Source organism: Esox lucius, chromosome 21, assembly GCF_011004845.1.
Source record: "Esox lucius isolate fEsoLuc1 chromosome 21, fEsoLuc1.pri, whole genome shotgun sequence".
NCBI classification, from domain to species: Eukaryota; Metazoa; Chordata; class Actinopteri; order Esociformes; family Esocidae; genus Esox; species Esox lucius.
Genome location: NC_047589.1, coordinates 17843440 through 17859240, shown reverse-complemented (window position 1 = coordinate 17859240; position 15801 = coordinate 17843440). Strand labels below are relative to the sequence as shown.

The 15801-nt window shown below is 41.5% G+C and overlaps 1 protein-coding gene across 3 annotated transcripts in view; it reads right to left on the bottom strand.

Annotated features, from left to right (window-relative positions):
• Nucleotides 1–171: 171 nt before the first annotated feature.
• The window catches only part of arhgap29a (Rho GTPase activating protein 29a), a 50204-nt gene continuing 34574 nt past the window's right edge, over nt 172–15801 (bottom strand). For 2 of the 3 annotated variants that reach the window (XM_010891148.5, XM_010891151.5), the window contains 11 exons: nt 14928–15130; nt 13308–13489; nt 11398–11526; nt 10195–10293; nt 9330–9493; nt 7392–7580; nt 6667–6804; nt 5511–5746; nt 4980–5292; nt 4740–4848; nt 172–4558 (listed from right to left, as the gene is read on the bottom strand). In XM_010891148.5, the coding sequence (XP_010889450.4) occupies nt 3513–4558; nt 4740–4848; nt 4980–5292; nt 5511–5746; nt 6667–6804; nt 7392–7580; nt 9330–9493; nt 10195–10293; nt 11398–11526; nt 13308–13489; nt 14928–15130 (2808 nt within the window). In that variant the 3' untranslated portion in view covers nt 172–3512. The remainder of the gene's footprint in view (nt 4559–4739; nt 4849–4979; nt 5293–5510; nt 5747–6666; nt 6805–7391; nt 7581–9329; nt 9494–10194; nt 10294–11397; nt 11527–13307; nt 13490–14927; nt 15131–15801) is intronic. The other variant, XM_010891149.5, reaches the window with a different exon arrangement.

Genomic DNA, 15801 nt, shown 5'->3' with positions numbered 1-15801 from the left:
TTTTGCAAGGGCCAAGACCCATCCCCTCTAATTCTCTACTTTCTTAATACACTAATCACCTCAGACGTTCTCTAACACAATGAGCTCATTACTCTGTCCATACACAACATTTACATCGTTTGTCAGCAACCCAGAGCTGCAGAAATACAAAGGACTACAGAAACATCGAAATAAGTTGTCAGATATATTTTAATAAGTTACAAAAAGGTGTATGTTTGTATGTACCTGTTTGTACAGTGAAACAGATCTAATACATTAGTGACAATCTGCAAAGACAAAATATAGATGAATGATGCACCTATTGGGATTCAAAACCTGTACAAAGTATGAAGATATGGATTAAATAACTGAGTGAACTGAAAACCATTTTCGAAAAGTTATGAACATTGGCCCAGTGTAATATTGTTATTCTTGGTACAAGAGGCCAGAGACTATTGTTCTGACAACTAATAACATTACTAAAACGCTTTTCAGTTGTGTTGTTAGGTTAATAACTTCAAGGTAAACATTGAAAATGAGAAGGTTCTTGTTTGGTTGAAGTATTGGTTCGTAGCACATTTACACTAACATATAGACCTTTTTCCCATGAATGCTTATGTTTCAATCAAGGCATTGATACAGATGCTTTCATCATCTGCATTAACCCTTCAATACCTGGACCAAATGTCCTTTCAAATAAATATAGCATTGATCAGGACAGGTTCAGGAGACCCTAAATAATGTATTTTAAATATATATATATTGAAAAATGTAATATCCTCCCATTTACAATGCATTGTAAAATGTGTAGTTTGGATCACATACTGCCAAATATTATGTAAGCAAATATAACATGAAATTGTGAAGTGACTATACATACTTTGAATGATGGTTTTTGATGTATTGCATTACAGAAAATCTACAACAAACCAAACTATTTTGGCCACAAAAATGTGAACCAAACTATTTTGGCCGTCAAAAACGTGAACCAAACTGTTTTGGGCCACAATGATAGGCCGCATATTTCCACCGATTTTCTGCATTGTAATTACAAATATCGGCCACCAGTTAGTGCCAAATATGTTTATTAGGATCTATTTTTAATGACAGGTGTGGTCTTTTATGTATTGATAAATTCTACCAGACTCTACCTCATCTTTAATACACTGTTACATGTAACTTTGGGCTTCGAGGTTAAACTAGCAACACAAGTATTTTATGGATTGAAGCATCATATACAATTACACATAAGTTCTCAAATGACTATATACAAAGTTATACAAAAGTAATACTGTATACAAAATGCGGCAAAACAAAACATTTGAATGTGTAACACAAAATAACTGGACTGGATTACAGATAGGTTTGTGGATCAAACTCTATTTCATAAAGTGGCAATACATACTACACTCTAACAGGTGTTGAAATAATATGTTTTGGCATATAGAAATACAAACGGTTTACAACAATTTCATACAAGAGATACATATTTTGAATAAAATGTAATTGCACCCTTAAGATATAGAACATGGGTAATACTTCATAATAACTCCTTGTAAAAAAATCTATGCATTATAGTAAACAGTTTAATCATCATGGATTAATCTTCACTCCAAAATTTGTGCTAAGGTAGTTATTCACACAGTTATAAACTACTTAATATGATTATTTATTATTGATGTATTAGAACATTCATAAGATATTTAATACACTCTAAATGTAGGGATATTGATACTGGAAAAAATACTTAATTGATTGACCAGCGTATATCTTACAAAACGAAATGGCTATTTTCATGCTCATAAAGGGTACAGTGTAAACTAAATTAAATGGATATATAGCACCAAACAAGGTTTATTACAGTTAAGCCTTTTTGCACTATATAGAACCTCAAATTATTGCTCATATTATTCTAAATGGAATACATATGGTTCTTGGACCCTTAAGAATCTAGACAAAACCATAATGACATTTGATATAGTATCAAAAAAAGGGTTCTGCTATGGATATAATCCTATATTAACCCTTTATTAACATTAATAACATCCCATTTAGTCATGTAATATACAATATTAAATGGCATACAATTCAACACATTTTGTAGGCAGCAATTCATTATTGAGGTGAAATGGTTCTTTGAGTAAATAGAACCATCACCCAACCTGAACAATCCTTGAGAATCCTTCTTACTATGTAGAAATGTGAAATGTATTCATTCGCTGTAGATATTTGACGAGTGACTTTGAAAAGCTTCTAGTGATTCTTTGTTTTAACCACAGACTAATTTCACTGTATTATACTGCAGATTATAAACCTGAGTTTCAACCCTGAATGTTGAGAAGCTGTTAGATGGTATGTTAGCCTTTGTTTGATGGGTATTAAAAACTAAAATGTACTTTTGTCATTTTGTTGGTAATTGGTTTACACTAGCAATAAAGCACATTACAGGTACATGGCCAATATCCAAATGAAACGGGCTGTATCCAGGCAGTTGCTTTTAGCCATGGTATGTTGGCCATAGATCTACACAACCTGGACCTTATTGCTTAACTATCCTACAAAGGATATTGATTTCAAAGATATCCACAAAGTTTATGTGATAGTTCTAAGAAATACTTATGTAAAATATGTTTCCTTATTAGCAGTATGGACGGTTCCTGCAACATACCCTAAGTTTTGGTTCCAGAGTACATTAGTATATTTGGGAGAAAAAAACATAATGAGTACAGTGAAGTTACACATTAAACTATTATAACACGGATGGCTTTAGAGTGTTAAATATATTTTCTTAAACATCTCCTGTATTGTACCTATGCGCTAGGCCATTTTGAGCATGATCAATAACATTTATAAAGTACAAATAGTCTTCACTTTAAAAAATTAATTAAACAGTTTAAAGGACATATATTGAATATGTTTTGGAATAATTATATTATTACTTCAATGGTTTATATTTCAAATGTTTTTTTTTTTTTTTATAAATGTGTGAATAACTATGTACACACTTTGGTAGTGATGACAAATACATTGTGAATAAATTCCTTACCAATCCATTACAACTCTTTATTAGAAGGTGTTATTAAAGTGCTACCAAAAATGCTATCCTGGCCTTACTTTGTATTGAGCAATATGTTAAAATAGTGTATACATAAAATCCAAAATAATAACTTGAAGCAAATTTTGATTATGTGGCTTTCTATATACAAAAATGTTACAGAGGAATCAAGAATTGGTGAAGTTACTTGTAACAGACACATTGTGGTGTAGCTAACTAAGTGCCTCCTGTCTTGGTTTTGGGACTTGCATTCCAATAGTTCCTTCCAGAACCAACTGCAGGAAATCAAAAATACATAACAAGGAATATATTAATATATACATGTATAACACTTTTCGGGGTAATCTTTTCACAGTTCTGGAAATTATTTTTGTTCTTCGCAAACAATATGGCACATATTATACACATTTCACCATTTAATTTTCTAGTCATAGAAGGAAAATGACTGTAAAAAGAATTGTGTTGACGATTAACACAGTCATACAAAATGAGCCTCGCGGTGCTCAAACTCCTGCAAGCGTCTGGGCCGAAGTCTCTGGTACACAGGCTTGGCCTCCTGGCTGAGATCCTCTGGGCTGGAGCTCGGGGACTGCGGCAGAGACAGAGAGTTGCCTGCAGCCTGCTGCGGAACCTCAACGTCCTCCTCCACAGTGTCTTCATCTACAGAGACCTCCAGTCCCATCTCCAGCCCCATATCCTCTTCCTCCTCCTCCTCTTCTTCTTCTTCCTCCTCCTCTTCTTCCTCCTCCTCTGCACTGTTAGCTGCCACGGCACAACTCTTCAGCCCGGCGTCCCCTAGCCCTTTGAGCTTGCTCCCCGAGGGGGGTTTGTAGAAGGTTCCAGGGGGTGGCTGTAGAGTCCGTGGGGGCCTGAATGCAGTCGGCACCGAACTGTGCTCGCATACGTTCCCCTCCCTTCTTAAAGTCCTGCCCGGTCGCACTGCAAGGCTATAGGGCCTGTCAGGGCAGACGGTGCTTGTTGTGTAGCCACCGCTCCCAAGGGAGTTCAAGGAGGACGATGGTGGTACAGACTTTGAGAAGTTGTCGGTCGAGTCCTCTGCCTCCTTGTCTATTGTAGGCAGGTTGGTCATGATCTTAGCTGACCTGTCATAATGCTTGTACTGTCTGTCCCACGTCCTGCGTAGTGTCCCCGTGTCGATGAAAGTGCTCCGATAGTGGTTGCCGGCCCTGGACTTCGGCTTGTCGTCGTCTAAGACCTCCTCAATCGACTGGTCTCGCGTGACATCCTCCGTGCTCCCAGTGCCAGCCCCGATCTCATGCTCGGCGGTGTTCCTGGCGTTCCTCTCGTCCACACCGAAGGCGGCTTTCGGCAGCCTTTCCACGGGCATGCTGATGGGCCGGGAAACGAACTTGGAGCGCGGATGGCGGAGGTGGACCCTGGTGGCAGTGTGGTGGGCTCGAGTGAGGACCCGGTCCCCCCTCTCCCTTTCTCCACCTGCTCTCCGGACCTCCGGGACACTGCCAGAAAGGAACCCATTGAGCTGCTCGGAGTCCTCATCCACAACTGCGGAGTAAAGAGGAGGAATCAGTAAAACCACGGCGCTAAGGCCAGGTAGACGGGGGTATACATTGAACAGTGTGTACATTGTATCCAAGGACTCACTCATGTCTACTTGTAATTCAGTAAACCCTATACAGTGTCTGCAAGGCCCCAGTGTGTCTAGCTACAGTTCGGTAACACTGACCAGGTGCAAAGTCACTGCCTTCGGGCGTGGACGTCCCCTCTCTGACCTCGTCCATTAAACAGGTGGAGGGGATTACGGAGGAATGGCGCTTATAAACCTTCGAGCTCTGCTGCGGTGGACAGGTGGAAAGGAAACAAAGGGACACGGGACCCAAAGAACAGAGGCGTTAGAGAAAACATTTTAAGTCAGTAGTGAGGCATTTTAAGTCCTTTTCCATGCGGGATTCCACACGTCACTTACCTCCTTGATGTCTACTAGAGACTTGGAGTGTCTACTAAGCTGTTGCTCCTTCTCACGAGGGCTGAGGCGGCGCTGGGCTCCCTGGCCCTTCCGGGAAGAGGCCGGGGGACGTGGCAGGGGGCTAAGAGGGGCATCAAATATCATCTGGTAGTGTCTAATTAGGAGCTCCACGATCAGGGCCTGGTAGGGGTAATCCACCAGGGAGGACAGGGACACCTCGGCGTCAGTCTGTCTGGGTTTGATAAGTGTGGGGCCGAAGATGATGCCCAGGTTACTGGCTGTCATCTTATTTTCCTCGGCTTGCTCTGTCACCCTAAAAGAGACAGGACGGACAGAATAAGGATGTGAATGCCTAGTTCATTGTAGGTGCTGTTGCTGTTTTTTTTTGCTATAACTTGGTGAGACTTGCACACTGCATGTTTCCATTCGCAGGGTTTTATTCCGCCTTCATATCTGTTGACTTTGCTCGTTGACATTAAAACATTATTTCCGTGGATGAGTACATGCTGGTCATTACAGAATATTCCATACCTGTGCAGGTGTTCAATGAGGAACTGCAGGGTCTTGTAGTGGGCTGGGGGCAGCTGTCTCAGGAGGTCTTTAATCTTGAAGAGGACCCGGTTGAGCTCCACACTGACCTGTGGTGGGGTCAGGGAGGCGGGGCTGACCCTGGACGCCTCCATCTCATCCACAATAAGGCTCTGGCTCTCCTTGGCCAGGCCAATGAAGTCGTTATAGTAACGAAACAGGATGAGAGGCTCTGGAAGCTGCACAGAAACAAAATAAACAAGGATGTTAATTTTAAACTGGAATGACAAAAATATCTAGGTAAATATACAACAGACACGACTGGACACAAAGAGATAAGCATTTGGAAATATAAACTAGAAATGAATGAAGAGAAGGGAGATAAGTAAATATTATTGGGTTAGCATGAGGTCTGGCTGCCTGGGGAACTTTGTAACTAGAAACGTTTTCCTAAATGCAAGAACTACCCAACAGAAGTGAAAGAAATCTCCCTGAGACGAAGAGATTGAGACATAGCTGTGCTTTGTACTAGATACCAATCCACCATCCCTTAGTGAGACTAGACATCAGAACAGACTGAAATTATAATGCAGGGGGCAGTTGGTACATACATACATATATATATACATATATATATAGTACATATGGATTCATATGGAAACCCTGACCCACATGTTAAACAATGTGTCCTACAGAGGGATTCACTGGAAACACACAAAATCAGACATAATAAAACAAGTAAATATTTTCATTTGGTCGCTGATTATCCATGCATGACTTGGAAAATAAAATGTCATTATTTGTCATTACCAACTTACAGTGTTATGTATTTGAATCAATCTACTTCCATATGTTGCAGATAGATGAAGTACTGGTAAAATTGGCTTGGACATTTCAAATGATTTAATCAAGAGACATTTAGTTTTTTACAATGTAATGGCCATCATAGGGGGCAAAGCCAAATCAGAGTTGGTTCTTACACATCAAGTGAAATTATATAGGCTACAATAACTTTAAAGTGACATATATATTCTTTAATAAAAACTAGCTCAAAAACAGATTGATTGGTCATGTGTCAATGACCTCCATGCTGTGTGGAGGTTTGTGGGCTCAAAAAGGGTATTTAGTGTGTGTATGTGTGTGTGTGTGTGTTACTCACTTGTCTCAGGTAGAGTTTGAGCACATTGCTTATGTCATGGGGGTAAAGATCAGATAGCTCCACTAGGTCCTTGCCATTCTCAAATGCCTGACAGAGCTTCTCCACACGAGACTTTGCCCCATTAACTCGGTAGATACCCTGGACAACCAAGACAGTTAATAAATACTGTATAATACATACTTGTACTCATGTTCAGAAAAATTATTATCTAACATGTAATTAAAAAGTCAGAATATATGTAATTAAATGACAAAATAGATTAGTTATTATTCACTGTAAATATATGCAACACATTTGTTAGAAGCTTGATGTATTCAGTGAATTCAAGGAATATGCAAAATAATTTTTTAACAGTCTTTCATACACTACTGTAGTTGAGTTTGTCCAAATATGGATGACGTACAATTCTGACTTCCTCAAATGGGCAGACTAGATGCATTAAGTGCTTTTAACTTAAAACAGACATGTATGCCCTAAATGTGGCATTCTGTACTCATGCCTCATATAAAACATTTGAATGTCACCTAATGTGAAACATTGGATCTCATATCCGAAATGTTGGATCATAGAGCCATTTAGAAAATATTGGTTTAACTTTGGGGGTGGGTTATACAACTTGAGGACAGGGCAGAATGTAATTTGAAACCATAAATAATATTTGGCAAACAAGAATCTAAAAATGCTGGGCTGTAAAACGTTCTATTCAAAAGCTACCATAACTTTACCTTGATATCTAGTGCTCTATTCTCTATCTCCGAGGTACACTTCCTGATGATGAAAGGGATTCCATCAGGGTTGTTCTTAGCTGCCTGGGTGAAGTCAATGCCAAAGAGGTGCAGTCTTCCCTGCAGTTTTTTATGACCACACTGGATGGCCAGAGTCTCCAGGCACTTCTTATGGCAGGCGAGAGAGCACTGGAAAACAGGAGACGAGACAGAGAGTGAATATCCATGTCAGCTAGTGATAATAGATTAAGTACAGATTAGGAAATGCTTTGGTTCCGAGTGACATAAAGAAACATTGAATACATATATTTTATATAGGTGTATGTGATTCCTGTAAAACTGGAACTGATTACCCTGGCTGGTGCATCACTGTCACAGAGCTACACAGGACTGCTTGTAATACAATGATCTAAATAACCATTTCCCTTGTGTAACATTGTCCTGGTACGCTGTGCTGTTCCAGTGTAACCAAATATTTTCTCAAAGTTTCTATAAATATGTAATGTAACTCTATCTAAAATAAGCAATGCTGAGAAACCCTTCTAGCAAGTGGATTTTACTGTGCAGACTCCAGTGGGGTAAGTGAACGTATTTGGTTTCCACTATGGATGCTTTCCAGTGTGGGATGCTGAGGCCAATCTAAACGAGGTGTCGGCAATAAGCGGCCCATGGTTCAGTACCGGCCCATCTTTCAATACCTGCTCAAGGTTCAGTACTGGCCCGTGGTTGCAGTGTCAAGGGATGTCACGAGGACCGACCCCTCGGTACCAAGTCGATGCCACAATTCTGAAAACATGACGGCCCTGGTTTTTGTACACTACCGTAGGTACCATGACGGTACTGGTTTTTGTACAGTACCGTAGGTACCATGACGGTACTCTCAAACATGTGACAGATGGCCGCAAGTGCCGCTGCAGCTCCGCCTCGACTCGTTGAAAAGAAAAACAGCACTGATCGTGTATGGAAGTACTTTGGGGGTGGCCAGAGAGTAATACATTCGCATAAACCAGTATACAAACGGTGCCTTCGAACATTCGAGACTAAAGGAAACACTTCCAACTAGCGAAACACCCCAAAGACAAAACATCCAGATTTATCCAGAATAATTCAAGGTGCGTGAGTTTCAAATCACGTTACATTAACAACGTATCAAAAGTGTTATCCTTGTTATATTCTTATCCTGAAAAACACGTTACCATTATTTTGGTTTGACACATCTGGCATTGCTGTGTAGCCTATCCAACTATTCCACGTTTGCAAATGACATTTGCAATGACTAAACGCTAAAGGCTACCGTGTTAAGCCTAACGTAATGTTACCATAGCTCGTAGGCTACCGTCCTTAACGTTCAGTCTGTGTCATCTGTCATCAAAATATAACGTTTGCATTTTAAATAAACATTTCCGGATTAATGGTCTGTCACCATATCTTTAAATTTTAACTACTGTTTGCACTCTGAGTAGAGGTGTGTGTGCATGTGTGTGTGTGGCATCTACTGTTTTCTTACAGTTGTTGAGCTGATAACTGAAATCTCAATTTTCCTTTCACAGTATCAGCCAGAGGCCACATGCCACTGTTGTTGTTCAAATGTTTCTATTGAAGGAGTGTATGTTGAAGTACACCCCTACAGTGTACAAATTATTTTGTATTCCGTCCAACCATCTTCTCCGACAAAAATCATCCCAAGACATAATGTTGTTGCCATCGCTTGCTCTAAAAGAAATGCAGGTCTGGGAAGTCTAATTTAGCTATTGCGTGCCAATGTTTTAGCTAGATAGGTCCAGTTGGGGTCACAGACCACTGCCTGTAAACATGTTTAAGTATCTCCACCTGAAATTCCCCTCAAATGTACAACTGATCAACCTAGTATGTGCTCGAGTCTTCCCAATTCTCCTGTGGATGGGGGCAGTACCCCAGAATGTTGAACAAGTTACTCACCTCCTCACATTCAGCTCCATGGAAGACCACCAAACTGTCACACTCTCTGCATTTGGACAGAGCCCTCAGCTTCCTCAGCTTGTGTGTCTGGGCTGCCTTGGACATCTGGGTGTTCCGGAAAGGCCCCGGGGAACTGGCCGTCTCCGTCACCATCTCACTCACACCTAGGGGAGAGAAGAGATGGAAGGGGTGAGAGAGAGAGAGTCAGTATCCTATCCCAGAGTACCAATAGGTCTGTGCTGTGCATGCACCGAATATCATAGCGTTGTTCTGAACAGTGAAATAAATCCTTGTGGCATGGCACACGACATCTACGCAGTATGAATTAAGAAAGATATAAAGCTAAAATAATAGCAAGAATACACAATGTAAACTAGCAACAATTCCAAAGAGTGTTCTGTTTTTTGCTGTTTACTGCTACAGAGACTGTCAGAGACAGTCATAACTGTCATAACACATATAGAACGGTTGCAATGACATTTCAAGAATTACAGCAGTTTTACACACATCGTCCCATCGAAAAGAAAACATTTTAGAGGATTGGAAAATTACCACATACATTGCTAAACTCCCATACATTGCTAAACTCCCATACATTGCTAAACTCCCATACATGTCTAAACTCCCAGACATGTCTAAACTCCCAGACATTGCTAAACTCTCATACATGTCTAAACTCACATACATTGCTAAACTCCCATACATGTCTAAACTCCCATACATGTCTAAACTCCCATACATGTCTAAACTCCCATACATTGCTAAACTCCCATACATTGCTAAACTCCCATACATGTCTAAACTCCCATACATTGCTAAAGCAAACATATAGAAGAACATCAAAACAATGAACTATCTGACTCACCATTGTCTGACGGCGAGGGCGGCTCTCTCTCATCCAGGTCATCAGCTGATGACATGGTCCCCGTGGAGGGGGTTCTAGGTAATCTCCTCTTGAAGTCACCTGAGCAGGAGGCAGGGAACACACACAAGATCCTCATAATAGCTACTCAATAGTACTGTCTAGCTACTTAGTACTACTGTCCACTAACTGTGGCCCGGTCTAGTAGCTGTAGTGGATCCTTGGGTTTACGCGATTATCTCTGAGTGTCTGATCCTTTTAATCCATAGCTTTGATAGGCATTACATGCGTGACTAAGACTGACTGGACCTGACGGAACAGAGTGACTTGCATTAGTTCAGTCGATATAAAACGGGGAGATTGAGGGGTGTCACCAGCCAATGGTGAAAGGCCAGGAGACCAGCTGGGGTAATTCACACCCAGAATGCCCACGAGGCATTCTGGGTAATTCACACCTCCGTTCAATGATTAATCCCTTTGCTTGATTCCCCTTATTGTTCCGATAATGGTCCAATTGATAGGGCACATTCTTCAGGGTCCTCCAGACACCAGGGCACTTCCAAAATAGAGGAATGAATTGCCTGCCTAGCCAGCAAAAGCACATTCTAAGCCTTCAAGATTTGAGTCCAAAGGTGATTACCACTGAGATTGCTTTATCCAACTCAATGGATTACAGATACTTAACCAAAACATATCAGTTTGGAATGTTTGTTTGGTACGATTATAATTTAAGCGCGCTATAAATAAATCTTCCAGTCATAGTGCATAATGAACAGTAAACATAGACTTCAGCTTGTTACATAATCGGCGGGAAAAAAACTACAGATGGATGAACGCTGACCAGAGTCACATAACGTTTCGGCTAACCCGGCAGCACATTTCACTGCTATTTACATTACAGTCTATGGTCTAAACAGATAGCATCAAGACTTAGACATGCGCCCACAGTCATTCCAGACACGCCCCCACAGTCATTCCAGACACGCCCCAACAGTCATTTATGTCTCTGTGTCACGTCAAGTGAGGCAGCCACGACGTGATAAAAACGATCAATCATTATGACAGGTGATGAAAGCTATGGCCGGCGGTAGGCACCAGGTGTTTGAAAACAGAGGCCACGCCAACCATTAGAAGGGATGGAACCTGCTCTAGGTTGTGCGTAGACAGAGCCCTCGGGCAAGAATGACTGGGTAGATGGGGCCTTACCTGGACTTGCGGTGGGAGAGTCCATAGACCGGGACTCACTGCTGCCCCCAGCGCTCTCTGAGTCACTGCACATCCCCCCACCCTGATTACCAGTTCCCCAGGCCCTGAATGGGCCCTGGATCCTCAGAGCTGGAACACATAACAGGGGATGTTCATCACGCATCTGTTATTTTATTTTATCGACCTGTATATCTGCATGTAATCAGAAATTCATCAATAAACTCGCATCCAGAAAAAGTATTTTACATGAATGCACGTCTACCTATTGAGAAATGTTCATGAAGCCAAAAAAATTTACTGGACTGGCTGATAAAATTATTATTGATGAAGGAATAATGAGTGTGTTACGTGTGTGGTTGAGGCCGTGTTAAGTGTTTCACGTGAAAACACCTGAGAATTACAAAAGGATCAAGTGGTGTCAGGACTGAACATGGCCGGGGCCACCTTTAGCTCAAAGGTCGGGGTTTCTAAATGTTCAACTTAATGGAAAAGTTTCCAAATCCCTCTAGTTGTTGAACAATTGCATAGCAGAATATTATGCTATTTTTTCAGCATACGTTCATAATGTAGACCTAATTGTAAACATATTGCAAGAAAGGTCTCTCTTTCGCTAATATGATTGGTTTGTTCCTGCTACTATAGGCCTACAACAACAATAGCTAATTCAGCCATTCCTGATCAAATACTGTAGTAGGCAGACAGCAATTAATGGCGTAATGTACATCCTTAATGGTTGAAGGGAATGAAACAAAATTACAAACAAATAGATAACTTTTTTGCTCTTTTTTATCAGCGCATACATATGGTGTCATCACCACCAGGCTTATGAGATTATCTGAAAGAGCTGGCATGATTGTGTGTGAGTCCCTCAAAAACAGTGAGATGAACCACTGGATCAATCTGGAAGTGTCCAAACAAACACATTCTTTTCCACTCGCTCTCAGTTTCTTAATCTCTCACATCTCGCAGCCTCAGAAGCATGACACCCATTATCTGGTGCCGTTGTGCTCTTATTGGCCATTAATGTAGCCTTTTCACTGATCTGAGATCAAGTTTACAACCCTCTGAGGGCCATGCTAATCCCAGTCACAGTGACAGTCTGTAGAGCTATTAGAGCCCACCCCGACACCAATGTGAATGCGTAAGAAGGGCAGAACTCAATTTACTAAGTGTGTTTTAGGGAAATCATTACTGTCGTCCATTGTGATGCAATCTAAATTGATCTGAGCAATGATATTGACTGCTAAACCTTCTCCCTTTTAGATGTCAATCTTTACAGTGATTGGGTTAAGTATCATGCAAAATGCAATACTGATGTTAATTAATAGGATATAATTGTAGGACCCCACCTTGTCATAATATTGGAAAAAAATAAATCACCGGTATACGTTTTTATTTGCGTATGCTTTAAACGAAAAGTGTTTTCATCACCTCCTCTGGTTGTTTACATATTTTGAATGTACATCCTAATCAGAAAGCCCCACGTATTTGAATGTACACCATCATCAAAAAGCCCCACGTATTTGAATGTACACCATCATCAAAAAGCCCCACGTATTTGAATGTACACCATCATCAAAAAGCCCCACGTATTTGAATGTACACCATCATCAAAAAGCCCCACGTATTTGAATGTACACCATCATCAAAAAGCCCCACGTATTTGAATGTACACCATCATCAGAAAGCCCCACGTATTTGAATGTACACCATCATCAAAAAGCCCCACGTATTTGAATGTACACCATCATCAGAAAGCCCCATGTATTTGTATGTACAACCTCATCAGAAAGCCCCATGTTTTTGAATGTACACCCTCATCAGAAAGCCCCATGTATTTGTATGTACAACCTCATCAGAAAGCCCCACGTATTTCATACTAAATGACCAAATGGCTACTGGTAGTCTACCTTGGATGTCAGTGGTGCTGTTTGAGCGTCTCTCAGAAATCCTGACAGGCCCTGTATGGACCGGGCTCTCCACTTCTGTACCCAGGAAGTCCCCGGACGTGACGGACATCTGAGACAGGTTACCTTGGGAACTGTAAGCATTGCAGTGGGTGCTGCTCAAGGAGCGCTTGGCGAGTGGCAGCCTAAAAGGATGGGGAGAGGATAGGGAATTACATCTCACAGTATAGGCATTAAACAGCGAAGACTTCTGAACAGTAATCAATCAACATGAACTCCAAAGGAGCCGTTTAGAAAATCCACCAATTCAGTGGCTGAACAAGCAAATTGATTAATCCCATCAACAACAGATACTTGAAATTAACAACTCAATAAAAATTTCCACTTGCATATGTGTAAACTGACAATAGACTACTAATAATAAATAGATATGTACGAGGAATGAATGTCTAGAATATATTGTAGGTCAGTGGTCAATTTTTAAACTCCAATTCCCATCTGTCTCTTCCCGCTCATTTTGATCAGGCGGGAGGATTGGGGGAAGATGCAAACCATCCAAAAACAAAGCATGTCCATCCCCGATTTGTGTCATTACATACTCCTTTATACACAGTCTATGATGACCACTGAATGAACAGAATATGTGAACAGAACGTATTTAAGAAGTCATTTCTGGAAAGGTTGTATTTTTCACCCATTTGATGAAAGGAGGGTAAAGTCACCTACTGGGATCAGATACCCCACGGTTCCCAACCTCTCCCCAGCAACCAAAAATCTATATTTAGTTGGAAGGGGTAATGGGGGGTCACTATTTGCTATTGGGAGCAGGAAAGATATTGGTCTAAGGTCAAAGTGCACCTCTTCTCAACAATGCTCTCCCTTTCCAATTATAGGCCATGCTTCACTGCGGCAATTCGGAGCGGGTCGGGGAGAGTCCGAATACACCCCAGAAGGTGTTGATCCAATCTGCAACCCCATCTGCGAGACCTCTGGGCGATGTCCACAAGCGCAACGTCATTCGCTTCCAACAAATATGAGTGTGACTATGAACTGACACCTGAAGCCAGACATGGGACATGAAAATATGGGACACAGCACTGACTGAGTTCCCTTCCCACAGTATTGTAGTTAAGGACCGTCCAGTGGGAAAACGTGCCAATTTTATATCTGTACAATGATCAGCCTAAGTGTTGATTCCTGTTTCAGTCAGAAGGCATGGACTAAATAACACTATAAACCAAGCTGTCCCCCTTCCTTCACCCCTTTCTCCACCAATCTCTCCCTTTCTTTCTTTCTCTTTCCCGTGACCAGTCACTTCCTCAGGAAAACCTGCAGGCTAAACTCAATTGTGTTTTCCTCTCCCCCATTCCTCCCCACAAATATTCCTTTGCTAGCACAATCCATCACAGTCACTTGTTAAAAATAATAATACTAGTCTCGAGAAAGCATTTACTTTCTGAAGCGCTGGCTCCCACAGTAACTCACTCATGGGTTGGGATAATGGCAATCCTGCTGATCTCAATCAGTGTTCGCTAATAAAAAAAATCTATGGACGTATTGAGTTTCAGAGAGGAAGCTTAAGCCACGTTGTCCCAATCACAGCATGGCTCGAATGTTCCTCACCCTGTGTTGTTACTGTGAGAGACGGTGGCATCAAAGGAGTAGGACTCCACCCTGGACCTTTCTGATTGGGCCGGGAGACTCCTGATGAAGTCGATGTAGCGTTGGCCCGGCTCGTACAGCTTGGCACTCTCACACAGAGTCTGATAGTTGACGGGCAGAGACACAACCTGGGCCTGTTGTAGCTGGAACCAGTTCACTGTCACCTGGGGAGACCAACGCACACACAGCTCATGACACACAGTACCACACACACACACAGCTCATGACACACAGTACCACACACACACACAGCTCATGACACACAGTACCACACACACACAGCTCATGACACACAGTACCACACACACAGCTCGTGACACACAGTACCACACACACAGCTGATGTCACACAGTACCACACACACAGCTCATGACACACAGTACCACACACACAGCTCGTGACACACAGTACCACACACACAGCTCGTGACACACAGTACCACACACACAGCTCGTGACACACAGTACCCATGTCATCAGAATTAGAAAAACTCAAAATCTCTCATCACTGCACCCTATATATGAGAGTGGGCTGGCCATCACTAGCTCTATGCAGATTAGTACATTTTTATTTACAAGGCCATTCTTAGGCAGCTCTCAGTATATCTCTGCTCTTACATTGTCCAGCAGACTAATGATACATTTTGCTTGTGCTCCCGAAACTGTATTTTCTTGCCGATTCGTACTAAAGTAGGGAAAAAAACATTCCAGTACTGTGCACCTTTCAACTGGAATGAGCTACAAAATATTTAAAAAATAAATTATCTAGTGACGGTGATTAATATAAAAGTCTAAAATCAAGTCTATGATAGATATTGAAATGAGGGGCTGTAACT